General features: G+C 37.1%; 1 protein-coding gene across 3 annotated transcripts in view; it reads right to left on the bottom strand.

The window, feature by feature from the left end:
* Nucleotides 1–382: 382 nt before the first annotated feature.
* Nucleotides 383–22,994, bottom strand: part of MAP3K1 (mitogen-activated protein kinase kinase kinase 1) — a 64,336-nt gene continuing 41,724 nt past the window's right edge. For all 3 annotated transcript variants that reach the window (XM_087759838.1, XM_087759836.1, XM_087759837.1), the window contains exons 4-20: nucleotides 22,200–22,400; nucleotides 21,178–21,294; nucleotides 20,466–20,614; nucleotides 17,954–18,075; nucleotides 17,114–17,195; nucleotides 16,806–16,983; nucleotides 15,734–16,024; nucleotides 15,169–15,290; nucleotides 14,003–14,094; nucleotides 13,565–13,754; nucleotides 12,079–13,354; nucleotides 11,003–11,155; nucleotides 7,812–7,974; nucleotides 6,194–6,325; nucleotides 5,061–5,203; nucleotides 4,448–4,579; nucleotides 383–3,104 (exon numbers count right to left, since the gene is read on the bottom strand). In XM_087759838.1, the coding sequence (XP_087615964.1) occupies nucleotides 2,955–3,104; nucleotides 4,448–4,579; nucleotides 5,061–5,203; nucleotides 6,194–6,325; nucleotides 7,812–7,974; nucleotides 11,003–11,155; nucleotides 12,079–13,354; nucleotides 13,565–13,754; nucleotides 14,003–14,094; nucleotides 15,169–15,290; nucleotides 15,734–16,024; nucleotides 16,806–16,983; nucleotides 17,114–17,195; nucleotides 17,954–18,075; nucleotides 20,466–20,614; nucleotides 21,178–21,294; nucleotides 22,200–22,400 (3,693 nt within the window). In that variant the 3' untranslated portion in view covers nucleotides 383–2,954. The remainder of the gene's footprint in view (nucleotides 3,105–4,447; nucleotides 4,580–5,060; nucleotides 5,204–6,193; nucleotides 6,326–7,811; nucleotides 7,975–11,002; nucleotides 11,156–12,078; nucleotides 13,355–13,564; nucleotides 13,755–14,002; nucleotides 14,095–15,168; nucleotides 15,291–15,733; nucleotides 16,025–16,805; nucleotides 16,984–17,113; nucleotides 17,196–17,953; nucleotides 18,076–20,465; nucleotides 20,615–21,177; nucleotides 21,295–22,199; nucleotides 22,401–22,994) is intronic.

Here is a 22,994-nt window from a genome sequence, read left to right as displayed (position 1 = left end):
ATTTCACTGAAAACATGAAATATAGCAGATTAACTTCCAAGATACACCTCAACAACTCCAGAATTAATCTAACCAAATCAGCTCACCTGACTTGGTATTTAATAGTTCTATTTGCAGTAATGCAAAATTTAGACATTTAATGTTTGATCTAAGGGCATAAGCAAGTGAGGGTCATAGATACAGTGGTGTTGTAAGAGAAGTTTCTACCTTTATTATCAATTAAAAAAAAGTGTGTTTGTTGCTGCCTTTTATCTAAGCATTCTTTATTGATACACCTAAGATTATGTATATCAGCTACTACTCATTCATGTGTCATTTAATATTGGAAACTAAGTCTTGATATATGAAGTGTTGCATATGAAATTGTATATAAACAGTGAAGTGTACCAGAAATATTTTATTCACATCAGTAAACTGAACATATTTACATACAATAGGCAAAGGACAAAATTTGTTCAAAAACTTTTATTTACTATAAAGACAAAAACCACCAAAATAGGTACAAATTATACTATATAAAATTGGTTCAAAGGGGTAAAAACTTTTAATTAAAATATCTTGATATATTTAAAATAACAAAGGATACAATGAAGCCAAATTTCTTAACCCAGAGATTTCTGTAAAATTTGCTTGCACAGTAAGGTGCTAATAGAAGTTAGCCCTTAAGCCCTGGAAGTCTTAGGAATCAGTCACATAGCAAATATAATTTCATTGTGAAAGTGAACTTTGGTAGAAGAAACTCTATAGGACACCTGAGGTAGTAGAAACTGGAATAAACAGCAGTAGACGTTATTTACAACTTAAGTACCAAATAACATTAAGAACACAAAAAAATAATTACACAATACAATTTTCAGTCCAGCTTTGATCCAAAGAAAATAAGAATATTACATCACATCTGCATTTTAAAAACACCACAATTACCAGCAAGCTGAGGGAAACGCAAACAAACTCAAACAAATGCATTTGGACACCTAGAGGCAGTTTGAGTTTGAAATGTGGTAGGCATGGTGATCTACAAAGTAATACTGATTAGCTGAGGTTCATCAGTTTATACAGTTTACATTTCTGCCAGAAACAGTATTAATCTGACAACTGATCTTCCAGTACATGAATTGGCAAGAGTGCATCCTTTAAAGCTTGCACATAAGAAAGACTTGGAAACAATCTTATTAGAATGAGAAATTCTAAAGTGGTCAAAAAAAGTCAAGTACAAAACAGTTAGAGCTACCAAACTTCACATTTCGGTATTATCTTTTTAACTCTTCAAAGTCTGCCAATCTTCCAAAACAAAGGAATGTAAAATTTCCAAAAGAAATACATTCACAACTAATGACACTGCTTTTTTTATTAGTATGAGCACTATCATTCCTGTAAACTTATCTTTAAGATGTTTTACTTCCAATTTGTACTGTACATTTTTAATGTACTATAGCTTATTTAGTTTGTCCTGAGTCTTTGAAAATAACCAATTCTGTTTCAGTCCAACAATCCAGCTGGCTTCTGAAGAGTTAAAACACAAACAGTATTTTTTTTCCAAATGGATTAAACACAATCAGTATTTTATTTAAAAAAGATCCCCATCTTAAAAAAGCAAAAGAAAAGCTGCCATTTTCCTTCAGAATTACATGCATCAGAACCTAAAAACCTGCCTTTAAAATGATTTTAAAAACCTGTTTTAAAAAAAACACACCTGCTAAAAACCACAAGTTTTGCACTACAGGTGAAGCTTCACTTCACATTTTACTTTACCTTGCTTTTCAAGTCCAAGCTTGTTTCTTGTTAAAATAAATACCTTTCTTATGGTAATATTTTTAACATTTTCAAATTAAATTATCACTAATGGCTACAGTAAATAGATGATGTACGGCAGAAGGAAAACAGCAGGTAAAACTTGTTATCAGTAGAGAATGTGACCTTAGTTTTGTTACACAAAGAATAAGGTTTGCTTGCAGTTGGCACCTGCTCCCACTGAAGCACAAGACAAAAGTCTCCCATAAGCTTCAATGGTTTGGGGCCTTTGACATGAAACTTCTCTACATGATTTGCCAGAAGAAACTGCTAAATGAAAAGAAGGCTCAACAACTTTTAGCATGATTGTTTTATGCAGAACAACCTTGTTTCTTCTGTTTCATTTTTTAAATGACCTATACTATGAGAGCCTTCAACACTGCCTTGTTGAAGGTGGCATTTTATCTTATTCCAGATTTCCAGCAAATCTGCTTTTAAAACTGACGTCAGCAAGATGTTCTATGACACAGCTTGCATCTTTTTCTAAAGACTATTTTAGAAGATCCCCTTTCCCTCAAAGTTAAAAATACAATGAAAACAAACTTTAATTTCAAAATAAATTACATGGCCAGTAAATGCACAGTGAACCACAACTGCCTGCTCTTACTTTAAGGAAGGCAAAACGTTTCTTTAAAGTATCCATCAATGTTGAGATTTGTTACTCAGAGAACTTTGTGTAATTAAAAGGGACAGATACAGAACTTCCTTTTAACCAGTGCTGAAAACTGGCTAATTGCAGAACCCTCTGCTTACATCTACATGATGCAAAATGGAACAGTGATTGCTATATTAAAATAGATCCTGAGCCCCTCAGCTGCTAATATTGCTGAAAAAGTGCTCCAAATAAAATAAAAATCGCTTATCTGCTAAATAATCGTGCAGATTTAAGGAAAAAATTTGTATTCACATAGAGCCAGATGTTTGAAAAGGCACAGCTTACAAATCTCTGCACAAGTTGTGAAATGTTGCATACTGAGCTTAGGTAAAGATCTCGATTTGTCAATCACATACTTAGGTAGGGTCCTCCACTGGCCTTAAGTCCTTGATCTATCTATTTTAAGGCCAGCAGAATAATACAATTTGCTGTGCTTAACTGCACTGCAGGACAGTTATTGTATATTCAGTAGCATCTTCTTCAGTATATCAGCCTTATACATAAGTAGCTACCATGTAGTACGGAAGACTGGGTGTTTCAGCAGCTCCCTTGATGGGGGTCTGTCCTGAGGTTGAAGTTCTAAACACCGAAGAGTCACATCTTTCAAGCCAGGAGACAGATGTGTAGGGATTGATGGAGCTGTAGTTGCACTAGCAATCTGAACAAAGGGAAAATACCTTTTTAGAAGTCAGTGATTCTTAAGCCCCCTCTCCTACCCCAAAAACCTTCCACAAGCTGATCATTTTCAGCTGGCGAGTTGTATTTACGAGCTTTTCTCCACCTAGCACATTTCCTACTGCAGTTTGAAGATTACATGACTGCTACCATTTCATAAAATGGCTCTTAAGTCGCCCTTATGCCTATTGCCTTTCACAGCCTGACTCTCTCCTTCCACTTTTCTCTAAATTTTCTTCCTACAGCAAGATTCTGCAGTGACCATCTGCTGAGGAGGCCATAAGAAAAGCTCTTATGCCATACATACGGGTATTCCTTAGTCTACTAGCTGCCATCACTGTTAACTGGCATAAACCAACATGGAGATACATTAAGCTAAGCGATGTTACATTATGATATGTTAAGCTGGGTATGCTCTCTTGCATTGTCTTTGCTGTATTTCTGCTACGACCCCAAAAGGCAATCTTTCTCAGATAGATGCAGACCACTCCCAACCAAATTAATTTTGGTCTTCTCTAGATCAAATTAATCAAGATGACTGAGAACACTAGAGTTGCAGCACCAGATTCACACAGACACAGAACCAAAGACAACTACATCTCTTATCACAAGTGATTTGTACATAATTAGAACCAGCACAGCAGTATTCAGACACGTTCTGTTTTGTGGAAACACTTTCCTCACTCATGCTAGTGAAAATGCTAATAATCACTTTCTTCACTTGCAGCAGTATTTTCTTCATTCATGCCCTCAGTTCAACCAGACTTTTACAATTAAATATACCCAATTGATTTTAGTAAGAAATATGAATGCCAAAATGGATGATCTAGAAAAGGGAGGGGCAATATTCATATATAGCATGGCATGATGGTAAATATCTTTCAGCAAAATCTGAATGTGGAACATCAGGTTTTTACCAAAGGACATTGCCCACTATGAAATATAAATACACACACAGATGTTTCATGGTAGAAAAAACTTATTTTGCTCCGATATTTTACAGAGTTGTAAGAAAGAGTTCAAATCCCAATCTTCTGTCTAGAGTCAAGATCAACTCTATTCCCAAATTTTTTTAGCCTGTTACACTATGTATTTATATATTAGAACAGAGCCTTTTCTGCATATTGTTGTGTTGGTAGCCTTTTTTTTTTTTGAACAAGTATGATTATGTTGGTATCGGTATTGATTTTGTACTAGCAGCTCCAATATAAAGAAGAGCTATTGCAACACCCCCTAGTACTGGTATATTTTTCTAAAATTCACATTGCTGTATATGAAACTAGGCAGCATCTTTTGTAGCATATTGGTAGCAACACAATACCTCACCTTAAATATCAGAGCAAGATGATTGGAGTGTTTCTCTGCATTCCAGGGAGGTTTAGCACAAGCCATTTCTATAACAACACAGCCAACGCTCCACACATCACAGCTCCTACCATATTGCTGACCTCTCAGAACCTGAACAGACAGACAGACCAAAGCTCAGATCATCTGCTTCAAAGTCGCTTAACTCTAAGTAATCTAGATGCAAAAAAATCATTTACGAACTGCATTCTGATTAACATTTCAGGTTGAGAGAGTGATCAGTGATGTAAATGTCGTAAGATTTATACAGCTGTAGAGAGCTAGTAAATAAAATGCCTGATCCAGGGGCAAAGCAAAGTACTTTGCAGTAGTTAGCTTTTGACCAAATGGTCATTTGGGCTTTAGTAACAATACTTATGATAGATATACCTTGTAACAAACCACTTAAAACAACTTTGACAGCAAGAAAGAAATGTCATTATTGCCATGTTGGAATCATTCCTGTTCTTTAGAACAAGTACATTTAAAACATATTTGAAGCATTTACAGCAATTTTCTGTTATTTGGCTGTATGAATTAGCTTAAAGGAGTTCAAACAAACTTTTTGAAGTAACTTACAAAACTGGTTTCTTACCTCTGGCGCCATAAATGCAATAGTTCCCAACAACTGTCCCTGAAACTCCCCAGCACCAGTTCCTTTTGATGCCAACCTGGCTGCAGCTCCAAAATCAGCAATTCTTAATCTATGACCTGTGCTGTCAATTAGCAAATTGGCACCTGTCAACAGCATAATAAAAATACTGCTAGTTGGCTTTCTATTGAAGGCAAAAGGATGACAGACACTTCCTTCCTCCATTTCAAAACTATAAACAGGTTAACATTCCCCACCCCCAACATCAAGGAAATCTAAAAATCAAGGACAAAGTCTAATAATGTCACTTTTCTGTTATGCCTGAATGATACTGCACACAGCTTGAGGCTGTCCAAGAGATTTAGAGAAGCAACCAAACTTTCAAAGTAGGGCAAACACAGATGCTGGAACAATGCCTGGAGATGGAGTAATGAAAAAGAGAATGGTGACCTAAAACCCTGGAGGTTTTTATTGCCTGCAGCTCCCTGTGAAATTTAAACTTATTTCATCCTTAAGCAACTTTGAGTTGTCTTGAGAAGAATCACGGAGGACAGTTTTTCCATTTTAAGAAGAACTATTAAAGGCAAATATTTGCCATCACTATGTCACTACTTATCTGGATATCTCTCCAGTTCATGGACAGCTATAGTGACATGAAACGGAAAAGTTTAGTAAGACTGGTATTTCCCAATGAAGTCCACATTGTGCTCAAACACAATTCAACTGTATTTATGTTCAGTTAGGATGAAGGAAGAAAACTCATCACAATATTCCTATACATTAGCAACCCGACCTTTTCATCTTGGCTTGTTCACAGATTTTATTCTCATTTCAGTGTAAACATGTACATTAATTTAACTACCAATCTTTAAAGCTATATAGCAACTTGATATTTTATTTGAACAAACTGAGAAAACCAATTTTTCTAAACTATTGGCATAGGTAGCAGATATCCCCAAGCATGCTATGAACGTTCAGATTAATTTCAGTAATTAAAGGTTCTTAAGAATAATCAGACAAACCCAACAGAAATACCACTCTTGAGATGATATCTGAGAGAAGCAACAGGTCTCAAGGCAAGATAGATGCTGCTTTCTGATTATTCCTTTTAAAAAGAAATTCTACGTAATTCTCACCTTTAACATCTCTATGGATTATCTGATTCTCATGGAGGTAAGAAAGGCCACGTAACAGTTGTTCTGTGTAATTAATAATAACCGATTCTTTGAAGGCTCCGTATTTACTTAACAAGTGAGCAACTGAACCCCCTAGAAGATAAAAAATACATTTTATCAACATTTATATTTTGTGTTAGTAGAACGCAGCACTGCCTCCTAAAATTGGAACTTGGTATTGGTATTCCTAACTAGATTTCACCACCCCCACTCCCCCCATATTAAAAATTTCATACACAAGTAGTAATATACTTGGTTACTTAATTACTTTCTGCCTGGAACTGTACACATTAAAGACATAAGTCTTCATCCTTCCTAATAATTTTATACTTCCTTAAGAGAATGTACAAATCCCGTAGTGTACAAAGCACTGTTGCTGATAAAGAACTACACATCTATCCACATTTTGCATTAACATTCAATCAGCAGAACACTAGCTTCTTTGGGGCAATAGAGATGTGAAGCCTCCAGTAAGCATTCCCTCTGAGGATCTTAATTTACTTTTGTTACCATACAAGTACCAAAACATAGAAGCAAGCAGACAAGCAAGGAAAAGCAGTATCTTCCTCTGGTTTCCAAAATTGATATATAGACCCTCAAAAGATTTTGGAGGAAATGGAAAATGTGCCTCTCAAAGCATTCTAATGTAACTTGGGCTTGAACAAGGTAAAGACAACTCCTGACATTTCATTATCTAAATAATATTATTTCAGAAAAATTATACTTTAAAAAAAGTGCAACACCCTTAGTTTTGAGAAAATATTTTCTGCACTACTGTGTGTAGTAACACATACTTATGCTTTGCTTGTTTGCGCTCTGGTATTGCTAAGTGGTTTCTGCCAAAGAACGTAAGTCAAGGTGCAATGCGTTCTTTTACAAGAAATAAGGATGTATAGAACACCAAATCTAGTCTTGTTAACTAGATGGCAACAACATATAATCCCGTTCATAAAATCAGTAAAGCTCTTTCTTAAAAAAAAAAAAAAAAAAGGATATAGACTTTCTTGTACTTGTTCTTGTCCCACTTAAGATTTGAACACGTTTTCCCACAAAACATACTGATTACTACCTATTTACTAAATTTGAAATTTACTTCAAGTTCTAAAATGCCTTTGCATATCACCTCACACAATTTTTATGAAAGTGCTTGGGACAAAAACAAGGGACAGGTATTCCAAACTTTTTATAGCAAAGTTACTTTTAATAATAACTTCAAAGTTACACAGGTACACTGAAAAATGCAAGTTTGATGTATTTCCAACTGAAATGCCTGCCTCTCAAAGTTTCGAACTCATTTAGATTCGGAAATTGAGGAAAAAGTAGTAGAATTTTTGTTTGGGGCTTCCAACTGCTTTAACTGTACGACAGGTTAGGTATGGAAAATTCCAAATCTAGAAAAGGATCCCCCAGTAAGAATATTGCTACAACAACTTAAAGTGTTGTGTAAGTAGACCTTTATACTGGTTACCAACAGCAATGAAAATACAAATTTGCAAACTGAAGTGATGCAAAATGCAGTATGAAACTACATAGTTCAAGACTCATCTGATATTTTAATTTTCTTCATTACTTAGTTTACCTGCCATCCATTCAATAAAGAGGTTATAGTTGCTCTTCTCACATGTAGCACCCAACATTCGAATAATGTTAGGATGGTTCAGATGACTCATCATCCTTATTTCTTCTCTCAGTGCTTCAACTACCTCTTCTTGCTCAGATGATGTGTTCCTGACATATGTCACCTGTTTTGAAACACAGTATTCAGACTTACCTTACATAATTACCCGTCCTGTAACTGCCCCCCCCCCCCCCCCCCTTCATAACAGTAACAAGAAGGGATGGTTTTCCATCCCTTTTCACCATCTGGAAATACCAAGTGTTCTTTTATCTCAAGCTCCTTCAGCTGAGAACGTATCTCCACATGAGACAGTCACAGAAAATTAAAGAGTGATCTTCCGGGGAAATAACAACAAAAATCTTTCCAGGTATGGAGTGGGGAAACTTCCCTCTTCACTCTCCTCTGCTTAAACTAGGAATTTTTTTTTTTTTAATAGATGTTGAAGAAAAGGAAAAAGATAAGGCCTGAAATGGGATTCCGACAGACTTCTGTGCTGTTATTTTTAAGATTGTTACCAGTTTAACCATACAATCTGTTTCATAACTAAACCTCTTATCCCAGAAATTCAAGGGTGGGGGTGGCGGGGAAGCGAATCACAAGTCCTATAATGGAACTGGAACCAACCCCAGCTCTGATCCACACTAAGTCTGAAATAATGCTCCACAGAATTCCCCCTGGGCATCAGAATAATCATCTCTCCAGGAGGAGCCTCAAGGACTACATGGACAGTCCTACTCTTTCACAAGCAAGAGAGTTTCAAAGAAGGAATAGCTGATGACAGATACTTTTTTGCTTCAGTGTTCATTGGCAACCTTTCTCCTCACACCTCCTGGGTCGATGGACCATTTGACACAGATCAGGTTTGCAACCACCCGAGGAACCTGAATGTACGTAAGTCTATGGGTCCCGATGAAATGCATCCCAGAGTCCTGAGGGAACTGGCTGATGTAGTCGCCAAGCCACTCTCCATGATTAAAAGTCATGGCAGTCAGGTGAAGTCCCCAGTGACTGGAGAAAGGGAAACATGGCACCCATTTTTAAAAAGGGTAAAAAGGAGGACCCTGGGAACTACCAGCCTGTCAGCCTTACCTCTGTGCCTGGGAAGATCATGGAACAGACCCTCCTAGAAGCTATGCTGAGGCACATGGATAACAGGGAGGTGATTTGGGACAGTCAGCATGGCTTCACCAAGGGCAAGTCCTGTCTGACCAACCTAGTGGCCTTCTGTGATGGAGTGACAGCATCAGTGGATGAGGGAAGAGCTACGGATGTTGTCTATCTGGACTTCTGTAAGGCCTTTGACACCATCCCCCACAATATCCTTCTCTCTAAATTGGAAGGATATGGATTTGATGGGCGGACTGTTCAGTGGATAGCAAACTGGCTGGATGGTCACATCCAGAGGGTGGTGGCCAATGGCTCGATGTCCAGATGGAGACCAGTGACAAGTGGTGTCCCCCAGGGGTCCGTACTGGGGCCAGTGCTGTTTAATGTGACATCGACAGCAGGATGGAGCGCACCCTCAGCAAGTCTGCAGATGACACCAAGCTGAGTGGTGCAGTTGACACGCCTGAGGGACGGGATGCCATCCAGAGGGACCTGGACAAGCTGGAGAAATGGGCCTGTGTGAACCTCATGAGGTTCAACGAGGACAAGTACAAGGTCCTGCACCTGGGTCGGGGCAATCCCCAGTATCAGTACAGGCTGGGGGATGAAGGGATTGAGAGCAGCCCTGAGGAGAAGGACTTGGGGGTACTGGTGGATGAAAAGCTGGACATGAGCCAGCAACATGCACTTGCAGCCCAGAAAGCCAAGTGTCTCCTGGGCTGCAGCAAAAGAAGGGTGGCCAGCAGGTTGAGGGAGGGGATTCTGCCCCTCTGCTCTGCTCTGGTGAGACCCCACCTGGAGTGCTGCGTCCAGCTCTGGGGTCCACAGCACAGGAAGGACATGGACCTGTTGGAGCGGGTCCAGAGGAGGGACACAAAAATCATAAGAGGGATGGAGCACCTCTCCTGCGAGGACAGGCTGAGAGAGTTGGTGTTGGTCAGCCCAGAGAAGAGAAGGCTCCAGGGAGACCTTATTGCAGCCTTTCTGTACTTAAAGGGGGCCTACAAGAAATATGGGGATAGTCTTTTTAGTAAGGCCTGTTGTGACAGCACAAGGGGTAATGGTTTTAAACTAAAAGAGGGTAGATTCAGACTAGATATAAGGAAAAAATACTTCATGATGAGGGTGGTGAAACACTGGAACAGGTTGCCCAGAGAGATGGTAGATGCCCCATCCTTGGAAACATTCAAGGTCAGGTTGGACGTGGCTCTGAGCAACCTGATCTAGTTGAAGATGTCCCTGTCAATTGCAGGGGGGGTGGACTAGATGACCTTTAAAGGCCCCTTCCATCCCAAAGCATTCTACGATTCTGTATTTTCTTTCCCTGATTAAATGTTTTGAAATTGCTCAATTCCATAGGTGTAAGTTCATTCTAGAATTAATAAGAAAAAGTTAAGACTAAGATTCCCTCTATGTTGGTATCACCGATTCAAACCTAGGGCACCTTAAGTGTGAATGATTTACTCATATCTAGCACCTTCAAAAATCTTGAGTGAAGCATGTGCATTTGGGCCTCTTTTCTCAGTCACACTTCTGTACCTATTAATTTAAATATTAAAAATACTTGCCTCAAAGTCAGCTGTTTGATCAGAGGAAATGAGCATTAAACTACATTTCCTCCACTTAAACTGTTTTAGGAAAAAAAGGTCTTGACAAGCAAGGGGATACTACTTTTAATAACTACCATGCAAAGAGGGTACTAATTTGGAATCAAGACATCTGGGTTCCATTCCTAACTCTGTCACTGATTTATGAACCAGACAAAAGTGAAAATGCATTTGAAGAACTATGAAAGAAAATAGGCATATAAAAAAGGCAAAGTATTTTTTTCATTTAAGAAGTGAAAAAACTGAAAATATTCTGTTAATACCATGCACATAAAGACTTTTTATTATGTATTATGTGAGAACACGTGACATGGAGCAGAGGAAGCAAGGAATACAAGAAGTCTGTGAGAGCAGAGAGCTTTTATATTTAATATTCCAAAGAAATATTGACGAACAAGCACAATATATTCAAGAAAGTGAAGCATTTGAAGTGTTTACCTGCTTTACAGCCATTAATGTCCCCGTTCCTACATCTTGAGCTTGGTAACAGGAAGAGAAAGCTCCAAGACCAATTTGCTGACCTTTAAGCCATTCTGCATCTTCTCTGTAATGGTGTTTTGCTTTGGTATGTCCAGGCAGGGTTTCTGGTGTCTGCAAATTAAATTCCAAATCAATTCCATGTTTACTAGCATGCATCTAAAATACAGACATTCTGGAAGGTTATGAAATATCCCAGCTTATATGCCTCTCCGCTCCCTTACAGTTCTTTGTACTGAGTGTTATACATGTTTCAGCTGAGACCAGACTACCAGTGTATTCCGTAATCCACATACTCCTACTGTATGTAAGAACAGAGAGCCTCCTCTATATTACTACCTGAAGGTGAAAGGCAAGATTTAAGGACACAAATAGGAGCAAGACTTTTTTTCTATTCCTGATATCATGTCTAGTTACTATTGGTGCTAACTAAAACCTTAAACACAACCAAAATCATGTTGCTTTCTACTTATTTCTCCCATTCTATGCTTCACATGTTGCTACCGCATGCAAAGGATCACAAATAAAATACTCCTTTCTCTATTCTTATTTCTTGCATTTTTGTCTATTTGCAAACACATGTCTTTTTTCCTGACTTCTAAAGTATCTCACATCTCTCTCAAGATGTGCCAACAAGAAGATCTCTTCCAACTGTCTTTTCTTTCAGAAACTAGTTTGGTTTTGTACAATTGCCTTCAAAGTAAATCAGTGTTAAGACTCACTACGGTTCTACTCCTGCTTAAAAACTTTGTTCTCATTTCCCGGTTTCCCCACTTTTACACCTCTTTCTTTGCCATTTTAAAGACTGGTGTACGTGACATGATGTTTCTCTTCCAAATACCTTCTTTAAACTTGTTAATAACCATGGCAGGATTCTGTTAGCACCCTCAACTGGCAGACTGTTTATACTCCAACTCCTAGGAGAGGGTATTGCATACCTTCGTGTTTTATATAACTTTGGAAATATAAGAGCACTTCTTTATAAATTCAGTGAACTTCAACTGAGACTTATGCTAAATTCTCACATGTATACTTACATCCTGCTGAATGATTATGATATCTTCACCATTTTCGACCTGTAGTTGAGGAATTATTGGCAGGGCATCTTGAGATGCTGACATTGCCATAGCAATAGCTAAAGCCTCCTCCTCTTCAGCTTCCATCTTTTCCTTGCATTTTTGATTATGATTTACATCATCTTTGTAAGTATCATCATTTTCTGCCCGCTCAGGAGAAAGAACAGCAACTTCAGACTTGAATGTAACTGTGCCATCACTCGTGGGCATGGAGGCCTCGAGTAGGTCCTCAATACTGGAATTGAGCTCTGCATTAACATCCAATCGACATTTTTCATCTACTGGGGTGAACACTGTCTCATCACTTGGTATAACTGCACTGCTGCTACTACTACTATTGCCATCACACTGTGAAATATCATTCAGGTCAAGTGTCATACTGTTCTTTAACGTTTCTGCCTGCTTGTTCACATCACTTGGGGTGGGTCGTGATGGCTTTGGCCTGTGTATGTGATTGGATGGCAATGGCCTGGCTTGGGTGAAAACTGGAGAAAGTTTCTCTGGGTCTTTATTTTCGGAACAGTTTCTCTGACACTGGAGAGAAAGTTTCCGCTGTGTTTGAGGAGAAGGTGAGGGGATTTTGCAGGGAACGAATCCCTGAGGTCTGAGTTTAGAGACATCTGTTACAGTGCCAGCTGGTACAGATGGGTTTGAAGGAGACAGAAGCATTGGGAATAGTGACTGGGAATGACTGGATGGGGGAGAAGAGTTCAGACACTGACTGTGGGGTTTTCCTTTTGTTTGAATGGCTGGCTTTGGTTGCTCAGTGGTTACTGATGAAAGAGGAAGTCCCACAGCAAGGCCAGCCAGCGTCTCAGAAATGTCCTCTGGACTGGCACTCAGTTTATCACTTAAACCTTTCCCGCTTTTCCCTGATAACTGGACAGTATTGTTAGGAGTATTACTTTCTGTAGCTTCTGGAGAGTTATCTGGTACAGGTAGCTGCAAAAAGTCTTCATGTCGACAATCCCCAGAGTGCATTTCTTCCATGCCTAGCTGGATGGCTTCTGCAATTTCCATTTCATCTGCTATTGCCATCAGACGTCGACGCATCCTTGTATAATGAGTTGAGCTTGTCACACTCAACATTTCTAACAGCTTTACAAAAACATGGGGCACTCTTGCCACCATTCTTGCTGCGCTCAAAAATACCCTCCGTGACAGTTTCCCAACCATTGAGTGGGAATTGTCAATTGACTGCAAGGCGAAAGTTAAGAGGGAGAGAAGTTTCTTATACCTAAAAAAAGAAAAAGAGGTGTTTTATACACTTCAAAATTGATTCACAGATCAGAAGTTTTAGAAAAGGCAACCATTTACTCCGTAAAGTAAGTGCACTTTTGCATATAAATATATACTATTTGTTCACAGGAATTAGAACAACTATTTTTTTTTTTTAGGAAATCACCAACACCATGTTCAACTACAAAGTAACAGTGTAAGCAAGTACCTGTCTACTATGGTATCAGCCTGTAAAACATCTCCACAGACAATGTGGGGATAAAATTCACCAGGGAATTCCAACAGAAGTCTGTCTATTAGACAAAGTCGCCCCAGTAGCGCTTGCCAGTTGCTAGATTCAGTTTGGGTTCCGAGAATACAATTTAAGACATAATCAACACCACCAATACCAATGGACCCTATAAAAAAAGTTGATAAAATAAGGATCAGATAAGCTCACAATCTAAATTCTCACATAAATAAAGATCAGAACTGTATCATACAGAAATATACATTGCATGCCCAAATTACCCCCCTCCCAAACTGCTGAGAGAAATACTGTTCTCTTTGCCATGCTGATATTGGCTAAATCATGTATTAAATTTAAACCACTTCAGTATATTTGCCTGTAATTATAATTCAATTATATACGAAGAGCTGTTCTTACCAGATTTAAGTATTTCTCTCCCAACTGCCAGCTCGCCTGCTTGGCCTTTACACATCTCCAATAGCGTTGAGACTGAAAGTTGACTTGTTCGACTATAAGAAATTAAAACCAAAAAATAACTCTTTTAGCAGATGCTTTCAACGAAAAACATTCTAATTGTTACATTTCAATAATCATTACCTTGGAATTGTGTGTGGAAAATGACTTCACATCACTTTATTCCAATATATTTCTATAATCCTTTATCTGTAAGCTACCAACAGTTGTGACATTTTTTACAAGGGTACTTCCAAAAATGTAATGACTATCACTAATAAATAAACAAACAAAAACCCAAATAGCACCTCATCTTCTTGCAAAAACAGGCCAAATCCAGGAATCCAGCAACATGAGGAACAGTTCTATTTCAGTTATTCCTTTAACTTTAGATATTCTATTACTAGACTATTGCCAGGACATCTCTAGCTGGTTTCAGAAGAAAAGCTGCTTAGGAACTAAATCTAAAGAGACAAAAATGAAGCTGGTGGACTTCTGCATCTAGTTTACAGTACAGGTGAAGAAATGGTTGGTCTGGCAGAACAAATGGGGTAGCTTGGGACATGAAAACAAGGCCTACTCAAGCCAGAAATGCCAAGGGCATTCACTCAGAATAGCCATCTCCTAACATTAGACTGAAATAAAGAGCATAAAGTGTTACGTTAACATTTCATGGCACAGATGTACAACAGCTTTTGTTGAAGTAGGAAATGTACATGATTGGTACTTGCTGAAGGGTACTTGCTGACTGCTTAAAGGTGAGTCATGAGAATTAGACCAAAGCAATATCAACTGAGATGAAGGGGGTGGTTGATGGCTGCACCTATCATCTTCCTTTATTTTAAGGGGGGGCGGGGAATGCCTTATGAAAGCAAAGTATCATTTAAGATCTGTAAATGTTGCAAAAATGCAATCAAGTGCCTTCAAAACCTACATCTTTCAAGCCAGAAGTTTGCTGGTAGCAATTAGACTTTAACAAAACCATGATGTATTTATACTTCTGATCCACACGTTTTATTTCACCACCAGCTATAAATGGTCTCCCAGTTCCACACTAATAGCAAAAAATGAAGCTTAAAGACATTTCAGTAACAATCCCAAATGAATTTGAAGTTCATGAGACACCATACCTGTTGGCATCTGCACATTTAACTAATATTGTCTCTACAACTGGCTTGAGAAGTCGCTGTAGTTTAGTCCTCTCTGCCAAAGTATGACAGGGAGTATATACCAGCATGGCTCTTAAAGTTTTCTAAGAGAAAGGAAAAAAAGCAATACATATGAAATCAAGTTAGCTACATAATTTTTAATTTTTTTTTTAAAGAGTTGTAAATAGTTTTATATAAATTGCATTCAAAATATCAGTGAAATGTTCAAAGGATAAATAGCTTACTACATATTCACTGTTAGAATTACTCATGTATTCTTTGAGATTGCAAAGAACCTAGTCATACAAGTACCGTTAATACTTAGCACTGTAGCAAGCATTTCCTTATATTTGGCCAGTGGAGTCATGCCATTTCACACTTGCTGAGGATTTTGTTCATCATGCTTTCAGATGATGGTTAGGTCATCAGTAGTGCTCAACAACAGTTATCAGGATTCCTCACTTCATGTATCTCCTCCCTTTCCCTCCCCTTCAAAAATGAAGTAACTTCAAAATTACTAGAATACAACAAATAAACAACTACTTACTAAAGCAGCAACATACACTTTGTAGACAGGGTCAGCACAGACCATGGACAGCACACTGCAGCAGGATTCCACCACCACATCTCCTGAGATACTGGTCTGAGATGACCCACTAGCTGCTCCCAGAGCTCCAGCACTTGTGTTGTTCCCATTGCTACTTCCAGAATTTCCAGTGCTTTCACCATTAGCCAGTAACAGAGCACCACTAACATCATGGGAAAGACGTCTCAGTGCCATCTCTCGTATATTCCAGTTTCGAGAAAACAAGCAGCCAACTAACTCCATTCCAAATACCTGCCAAGGAAAAAGCAATGTTACAGGGTTAAACTGAATAATATTGCAACTGAAGTACCTAAGAAGGGCAATCAAAAAGAGCAAAGAAATGTTTCTGGTGAAAAATCACCTTAAGAAGTCTGACAGCAAAAATGTGTCAGAAAGTACAAAAAAAAAGATTCTGTGATAGAAATGAAACATCATAAATGATAAGTCATCAGTTCCCCCCAAAAAAATCTGTTAAGAGAAGTGGGAGGATAACTGTATGGATGGTCTCATTGACTTTGAATTTTAATTATTCAGTATGGAGTTTGTTTCTAGACATTGATATAAACAACCCTGCAACCAAGGTGGGGCTATATCAGACAAAAATTACAGAAGAAATATAAGCAATAGAAGTTCTCCCACTTTTAAGTGTGACCACTGCTCAGTTGAACCCACCTCTAGCCTCTAGAGGTTATTTAGGTCATTCGGCTCCTGCAACACAACTTAGGTAACAATAAGTGGCAACTTTGTACTTATGTGACACTTGCACAACAAAAACTAGAGTTAAGAATACTACATTTTATTACATGGACCTTTAATATGAGGCCTGAGATGAAGTCTGAAACTGAAACCCCAGTTAAAACAAGACTGGAAAACCTCTTCTGATGCAAGTTCAATATAAACCTTTCCAATAACAATCAATCATAAAGCTGATGGGATTCAGAATAAATTTTTGCATTGTTGATCTGACAAACCTAGCAAAACAGTTCAAAAATCAGTTTTTACATTTGAAGCTTCTTTTACAAAGTAAAATTACCTGAATCCATGGCTCAGCTAAATCTTTATAGGCAGAAGGGATCTGCTGGACCCCATAATGAGTAAGGTTAAAATTGCTCTCTTGGGTTCTTCTCTGTGATGCAGCTGTAGATTGCTGCTGAGTTTGTTGCTGAACCACACGGAGAACAGAAGAATCCACAGGGCTTAACAATTCATGACTACAGATTAACAACAAATAACATGGATTAACGAGTGAAACATTTACTGAAGTAAATACTTAGCATATTTAGGAACATCAACTAAGGATCCAGAAACTGATAGTGCATTATACACAGACTGAATCCTTACCTATAGAAATCATGAGATCTCCATTTAGATCTACAAAGAGGACAGATAAGTGGCTCTCTGTTTCTTCTGCATTCTTCTGCCCCTGGAACACAGCAACAGGATAATATGTACTTCAGTTTTACAGTACATGAAACCAGAAGACGGCAGTACTATTTTTAAGTTTTACTGAAGAATGTTAGTTTCACAATAAATGCTTCTGAACTGGGTCACTTGCAGCAGCCCGATAAATATGGGCATTTAAACATTTTTTTTGCATGCAGAAATGCTTCAGTTTAGCATTACAATTAATATTAAAAGTTATAAACTGAAATGCAGTTCCTTTTGTACCTCAAACATAGGAAATACTTTTTCAAAAGTATTAAAACACAGGAGATAGTTAGTTTGCTTTAACAAATAAAATTCTATTTATATACTTTATTAAATGTAGTACATAAGCATACTCTGTAATTCACTATATAATCCTAGCTGATAGTAGATGACTTTCATGCATTCTAATGACAAGTCACAAGGGCCTAAAAGTCTGTTCCTAACCTTGCTCTCATTGGACATAATCTTTTCACTCAGGTAAAGAGGCTCAAACCTCTAGCCCTGCAGTTAACTTCTTTCTCAAAGCATCAAATTACAAACTTGGTTTGTGAATAACTGATAAAATAAGGCATATCGATAGTACCTGAATGATACCAAACTCTCACAAAGAGCTACCAGTTATCACTTAAGAGCAGGTTTCTGGGTTTTCTACCTTTAAACCAATCAAAAAACCCCAATGAAAACACACTAAGTTATACTACTGTTGCATATTTAGAGACACCAGAACTTAACAAGACAAAGATGACAACATACATATTGACATGCAGTGGTGGTGTAGTTTGTTCCTGCAGCCATCCTCACACACAGTTAGGCTCTCTTCATCCAGCATGCCTAACAAACAAATGGGGCACATCTGTTCTTCTTCATCCTTCATACTATAAAAATAGATATTTGTGATTGTAAAAGTGGCATATCATAATTCAGAACAGGCTTTAACAGTTAAAAAAGATTAACTTCCAGTTTGGACCAGTCACTTCCAAATAACTATAGGCTATTCATGAATCATTCTCCTAAACTTTGGTCTGAATAAGTAAGCAAACAAATTTTCAGAAGCACTCAGTACAGACAACACTTTGTTGAAATGAAAGGCAAAGTCACAAAACGCATGACATCTTTTCAAACTAGGTCAGATACCAATTAGAGATTGAAAGGCCCAGCCTTGGGCACTTACTTTTTTTTCTCTAAGGCTTCTTTAAACAAACCAACCTTTGCATTTTCACTTACCATTTGGTTTTGAAAAACTAAGAAATTTTTATATTTTGAAAGCTACCCACATTTCCTCCATCACACTCCTTTCAGAGTAGTGACTCATACGGTATAAATACTATTTGATGAACATATGTAAAACTCAAATTAACAGAAGAGAACAGCCACTTAATTTTCTGCCACTAACAGAAATAGATGCAATAGATTCACATGAACAATAACATACCTACATGTCACATGTAGATTTTTTTTAAAAAAACATTTTCCGTTTTACATGTTGCTTCCATTTTATTTACCCCCACCTTAACTTTTAAATGCATATAACCAGTGATTTTGCCAGAAAAATTATTCTGAACTTAAACAACACACAGTGAAAACCACAGATTTTAATCTTCTGTAATATTCTTTAGATGTGCAAAACTCTTACTATTCATAGCAAAAATTTAAGTTATAATTGGTGTGCATCTAAAAGTTTGCAGGAACCCTGTATTTTTTCACCAACAATATATTTTTAAAATAAAATTTGTATATACATTATTTCTATACACATACATTCACTTGTTTCCTTGCAAATGGTTGACACTTTTTTTCTCCTCGAAAAATCCACAAACATAAGCTTACAGTGAAAAATTCATTTCCACAGCACATACAGAAATGTAAGTATTAATTTAAAACTTATTTTTGAAGAACGAGTAGTAAACCAAGAATAACCTGCAAGTCACAGTAATTATCAGAACTGAGTAAACTTTTATCTCAAATGAATCTGATGCTCAGTGTTCTCCAATACTTAGATCACGCAAGATTAGACTTGCGCAAAACAGCAACATATCTCACTGAACCAGTAAAGCTAGGAACTAATCATCAGGTGTACTGGCAAACAACTGAAAAATCTTTCATCCTGTAAAAAATGAGAACTAATGCAGTGAAGTTCACAATCCAGTGAAGCCAATTCTATGAAAAGAAATATTTTCCTACACAAAGTATCCTCAAAGGAACTGGGCTTGCCAGATAAGTAGTTCCAGAGTAGATTACGTATTTAACTGCTTTGTTTATGCAATTTATTTACAGTGACACAATTTGGAAAAATAAGTAGAAGATAATGGGAAATTAAGGTCACAATCTGTACATCAGAATTACAAACCTGTCTGAATATATTCATCTAACTACATGCTTATTATCACAAAGAAACATATCAAGGTACTCCTTAAGTTAGGTTTCACTTTACAAAAAAGAAAGCCTCAGTTTAGGTTGCCTTCTGTGGTTTGACCTCTCTAGAGGTCTAGGTCACCCACTAACTAATACACGCAGAAATCATTTGTTTAAAAAATTAACAAATATCTTTCCAAAATCAAGGAAAACAACACGCAAAAGCACTCAAGTAGGACAAGTCCGGTTGGCGGGGGGGCGGGGATGATCAAGGAATGAAACATCACTTAAAATTGATAAATAAGGCATTGTTTAATATTGTATGAACTAGAAAAATTGTAATAGTTTAATAGCTCCCTGAAAATAATTAAATCTCCCATTTTACATGAAGTTGTTTTTTTAAAATATGTGCTTGCTTATGTTTTTATGTATTTTTTTTAATATATGTTTACACAGAGTGCATTTACCCAAAAATTTTTCAGTGTATTGTCATAGACACAAGCATTTCTCCAAAGCAGGACAAGAAAAAACGAAAAATCATGTTTCTTCATTTGTCAACATTTGCACAAGTGCTGTATTTGAACAAATGCACACACAATAGGTTTCCAAAGTTAATATATGCTTCAGTCTTGCACTTACATTTCAAAAGTTTGTTTCCCAAATTCATAAAGGATAAAAAAATTCTTTTCACAACTCACTTAACATTTTTCAAACAGAAGTTATAAAGCAAATATGCCAACTTGGTACCACGGTGACTAATGCATGCTTGACTTGATTGTTTACAAATACAGAGACTTAACGTGGCTTGAAATGAAAGCAGCTTTGAACAAAAAGAATGTAGGTGATTCTAGACCTCCAAAATTAGAAAAAAACTACAGAATAAAGCTTTTAATTCCTTTAGAAAAATACTAACCTGTTTTCTGAACTAGATGTAGAAGTACTAGATGATGACAATGTATGAGAATTTGACATGCGTGAGACAAACTTCTGGATGGTGTTACGAGATGGAGCTTTGATCCTCGAGCTACGCCTACTGTGATATTTCTGGAACAAACTCTCAACCTAACATCAGAAAAAGATAGCAACAGTCGTATTTATGCTATGAATAGCTTTAATTAAAAGTAATATTACGGAAGCCTAACTACTGCTAAAAAAAGATCTAGTCACCTTCACAATAATGCATCAGCAGTAGCAGCAGCAGCAATTTCAGAAGTCTTACTAATAAACAGATCACAAGAAACACTTTACAACAAAAACTTATTTGCTTATTAAAAATAAACAACAGCTTTAAGTATACACACAATTCTGAAGACCCTAGTTCTGTTTACCTGTCAGCTAATCAGTGAGACAGATAGATTTTCTACTAAAATTTGTATAAGATTTGAATCACTCACTAAACTACAGCTGTCTACTATTCTTTTAGTTATATCTTCTATTTGCAGATATTTCTTTTCTACTTACAGAGCTGTTGAGACCGAATTAAAGATATAATTAAAAACATGTATTTTTGTTGCTTTGAAAAGCAACAGTTTTCCACATTTTTAAGATAATGTCCTAAAGACTTTTACCTGGAATGTATTTTAGGTCTGCCATTAGATCTATTAGATCTAGTAAAAATAGATTACCTCAAAGTTCTTCAGTGTCTTTCTCCAGAGCATTGGGTCTGAGGGTTCAAGCTGGAACACCCGCAGCATAACAAACAGCAGATGAATACAAAATGTCCCACGGCCACAGCTACAAGTCTGAAAAGAAAAGTATATGCTAAGGCTCTACTGAATTCATAATTACATAGATAATTTTTCCACATTTAAGTGCATCATAGAACACATACTATTCCCCTCCTGCCCCCTAAAGTAGTTTATGCAAAATATTTCATATATAGGCATAAATACCTTCTCACATGGCCTTACAGAAAATGTGAATTCCCAAAATATTATTCAAGAATATATATGGAAAAGCAGACAATCATTACACCAGTTTTTAACTGACTTTTTTTCCCCCCTCTCTTTTTTCATTTTTTTAAATCAACTGAAGCTATTGCTACACTTCATACTAGAAGGCATTTATACATATAATCATCGTATATCCATAACTTGACAGCAAACTTAAATGAGATGCTTCTGTTTACTCAAAAGCCTAGATGCTCCCAACACAGCATCACATTAGTACTATCAGTCTACGAAAAGGACCTCACTATGGGTATTAATGAAGTTATCACACCATTAAAGGAATTATGTCATGTGCTTGTCATTTATATATATCCCATGAATAGAGGAAATAAGGTGTTTCAAGGTGAGAAACTAGGAAAATGAAGTGGCCAAATTTTAGCCAAAAATACTTAAGATATATAATTTGGAGCCACTTTTATGAATGAGAAACAAACAGCACGATAGTCATTACTTCCAAACTAGAGTCTTTTTTTTTTTTTAAGAGAAACTTTAGACAAAACTAATATGCTTGCTACAGATTTGACAAAATACAAGCTGATGAGTATATTGCATGAGCACAGATTACAACTTCTAAACATTACTTCATAGAACTGCTATCATGGGTTGGCAACTAACTTGATCTAATTTGGTTGTGAACAGTTTTCCAAGATTAACTATAAATTAATAAAAGCTACAGACAACACAAAAACTTTCTCTACCTGAGGCCCAATAAACACTCTGTATTTATTATCAGGGCTGTCTCCTCCAATTAAGAAAGAGTTGGGTCCTATCTGCTGCAGCAAGTACAGCCTGGCTCGCATAACTTTGTTGACACGACGATTTGTTTCCTCAGGGCTGTACGGAGAGAAGCCATCTGGAGATGGGGCTCGTCGAGGTGGTGTTATTCGTCCACTCTGAAACTACATAAGCAGTTCCATCATATGCATTTTGAGGACAACAGTAAGTTTAATTAGGCCTTATTCCCCGCCCCCCCATGACATAGAATAAGAGAGTTCCTGAAACCTAAAACTACTACAACCTGCTTAGACTACATGGTTTTAAAAGGATTACTTTTCTTCCATGCCCAGAACTCAAGGGCAGGAAAAACTGAAATTTTGTAACCGAAATTTTGTCTGACATTACAACAAAAACAGGAATCTCTTAAATTGTGTCCATTTTCAAGTCTTCATTGGTTGCCTTACCATATTACTACTGAATTAGCAAGTATAATTCAATCGGAAGATGATCATAGACTTGTGACTCAATACAGGAAATTATGATATAAGGTTGTAACGCTAATATATATCATGAATTAAGAAATCTTATGACTACAGTTTACAAAAGGGAATATATGGTCAATGAAGAACAAAAGCTTAAGAAATTCCAAAGAAACAGAGAAAGGATACAGCTTTCTCTCCTTTGCACAATTAAAGCCACTTTCAGCTCAGGATGAGTTTTTTTGTTTTGTTTCCCCATGATCAAAGCTTCTATGGCCCAAACCTTTTATTAAAATT

This window comes from Nipponia nippon, unplaced genomic scaffold (genome assembly GCF_047370975.1).
Source record: "Nipponia nippon isolate SJK-2023a ecotype South Korea unplaced genomic scaffold, ASM4737097v1 scaffold_20, whole genome shotgun sequence".
NCBI lineage: Eukaryota > Metazoa > Chordata > Aves > Pelecaniformes > Threskiornithidae > Nipponia > Nipponia nippon.
The sequence above is the reverse complement of the archived record's forward strand: the minus strand, read 5'-3'. Positions and strand labels throughout refer to the sequence as shown.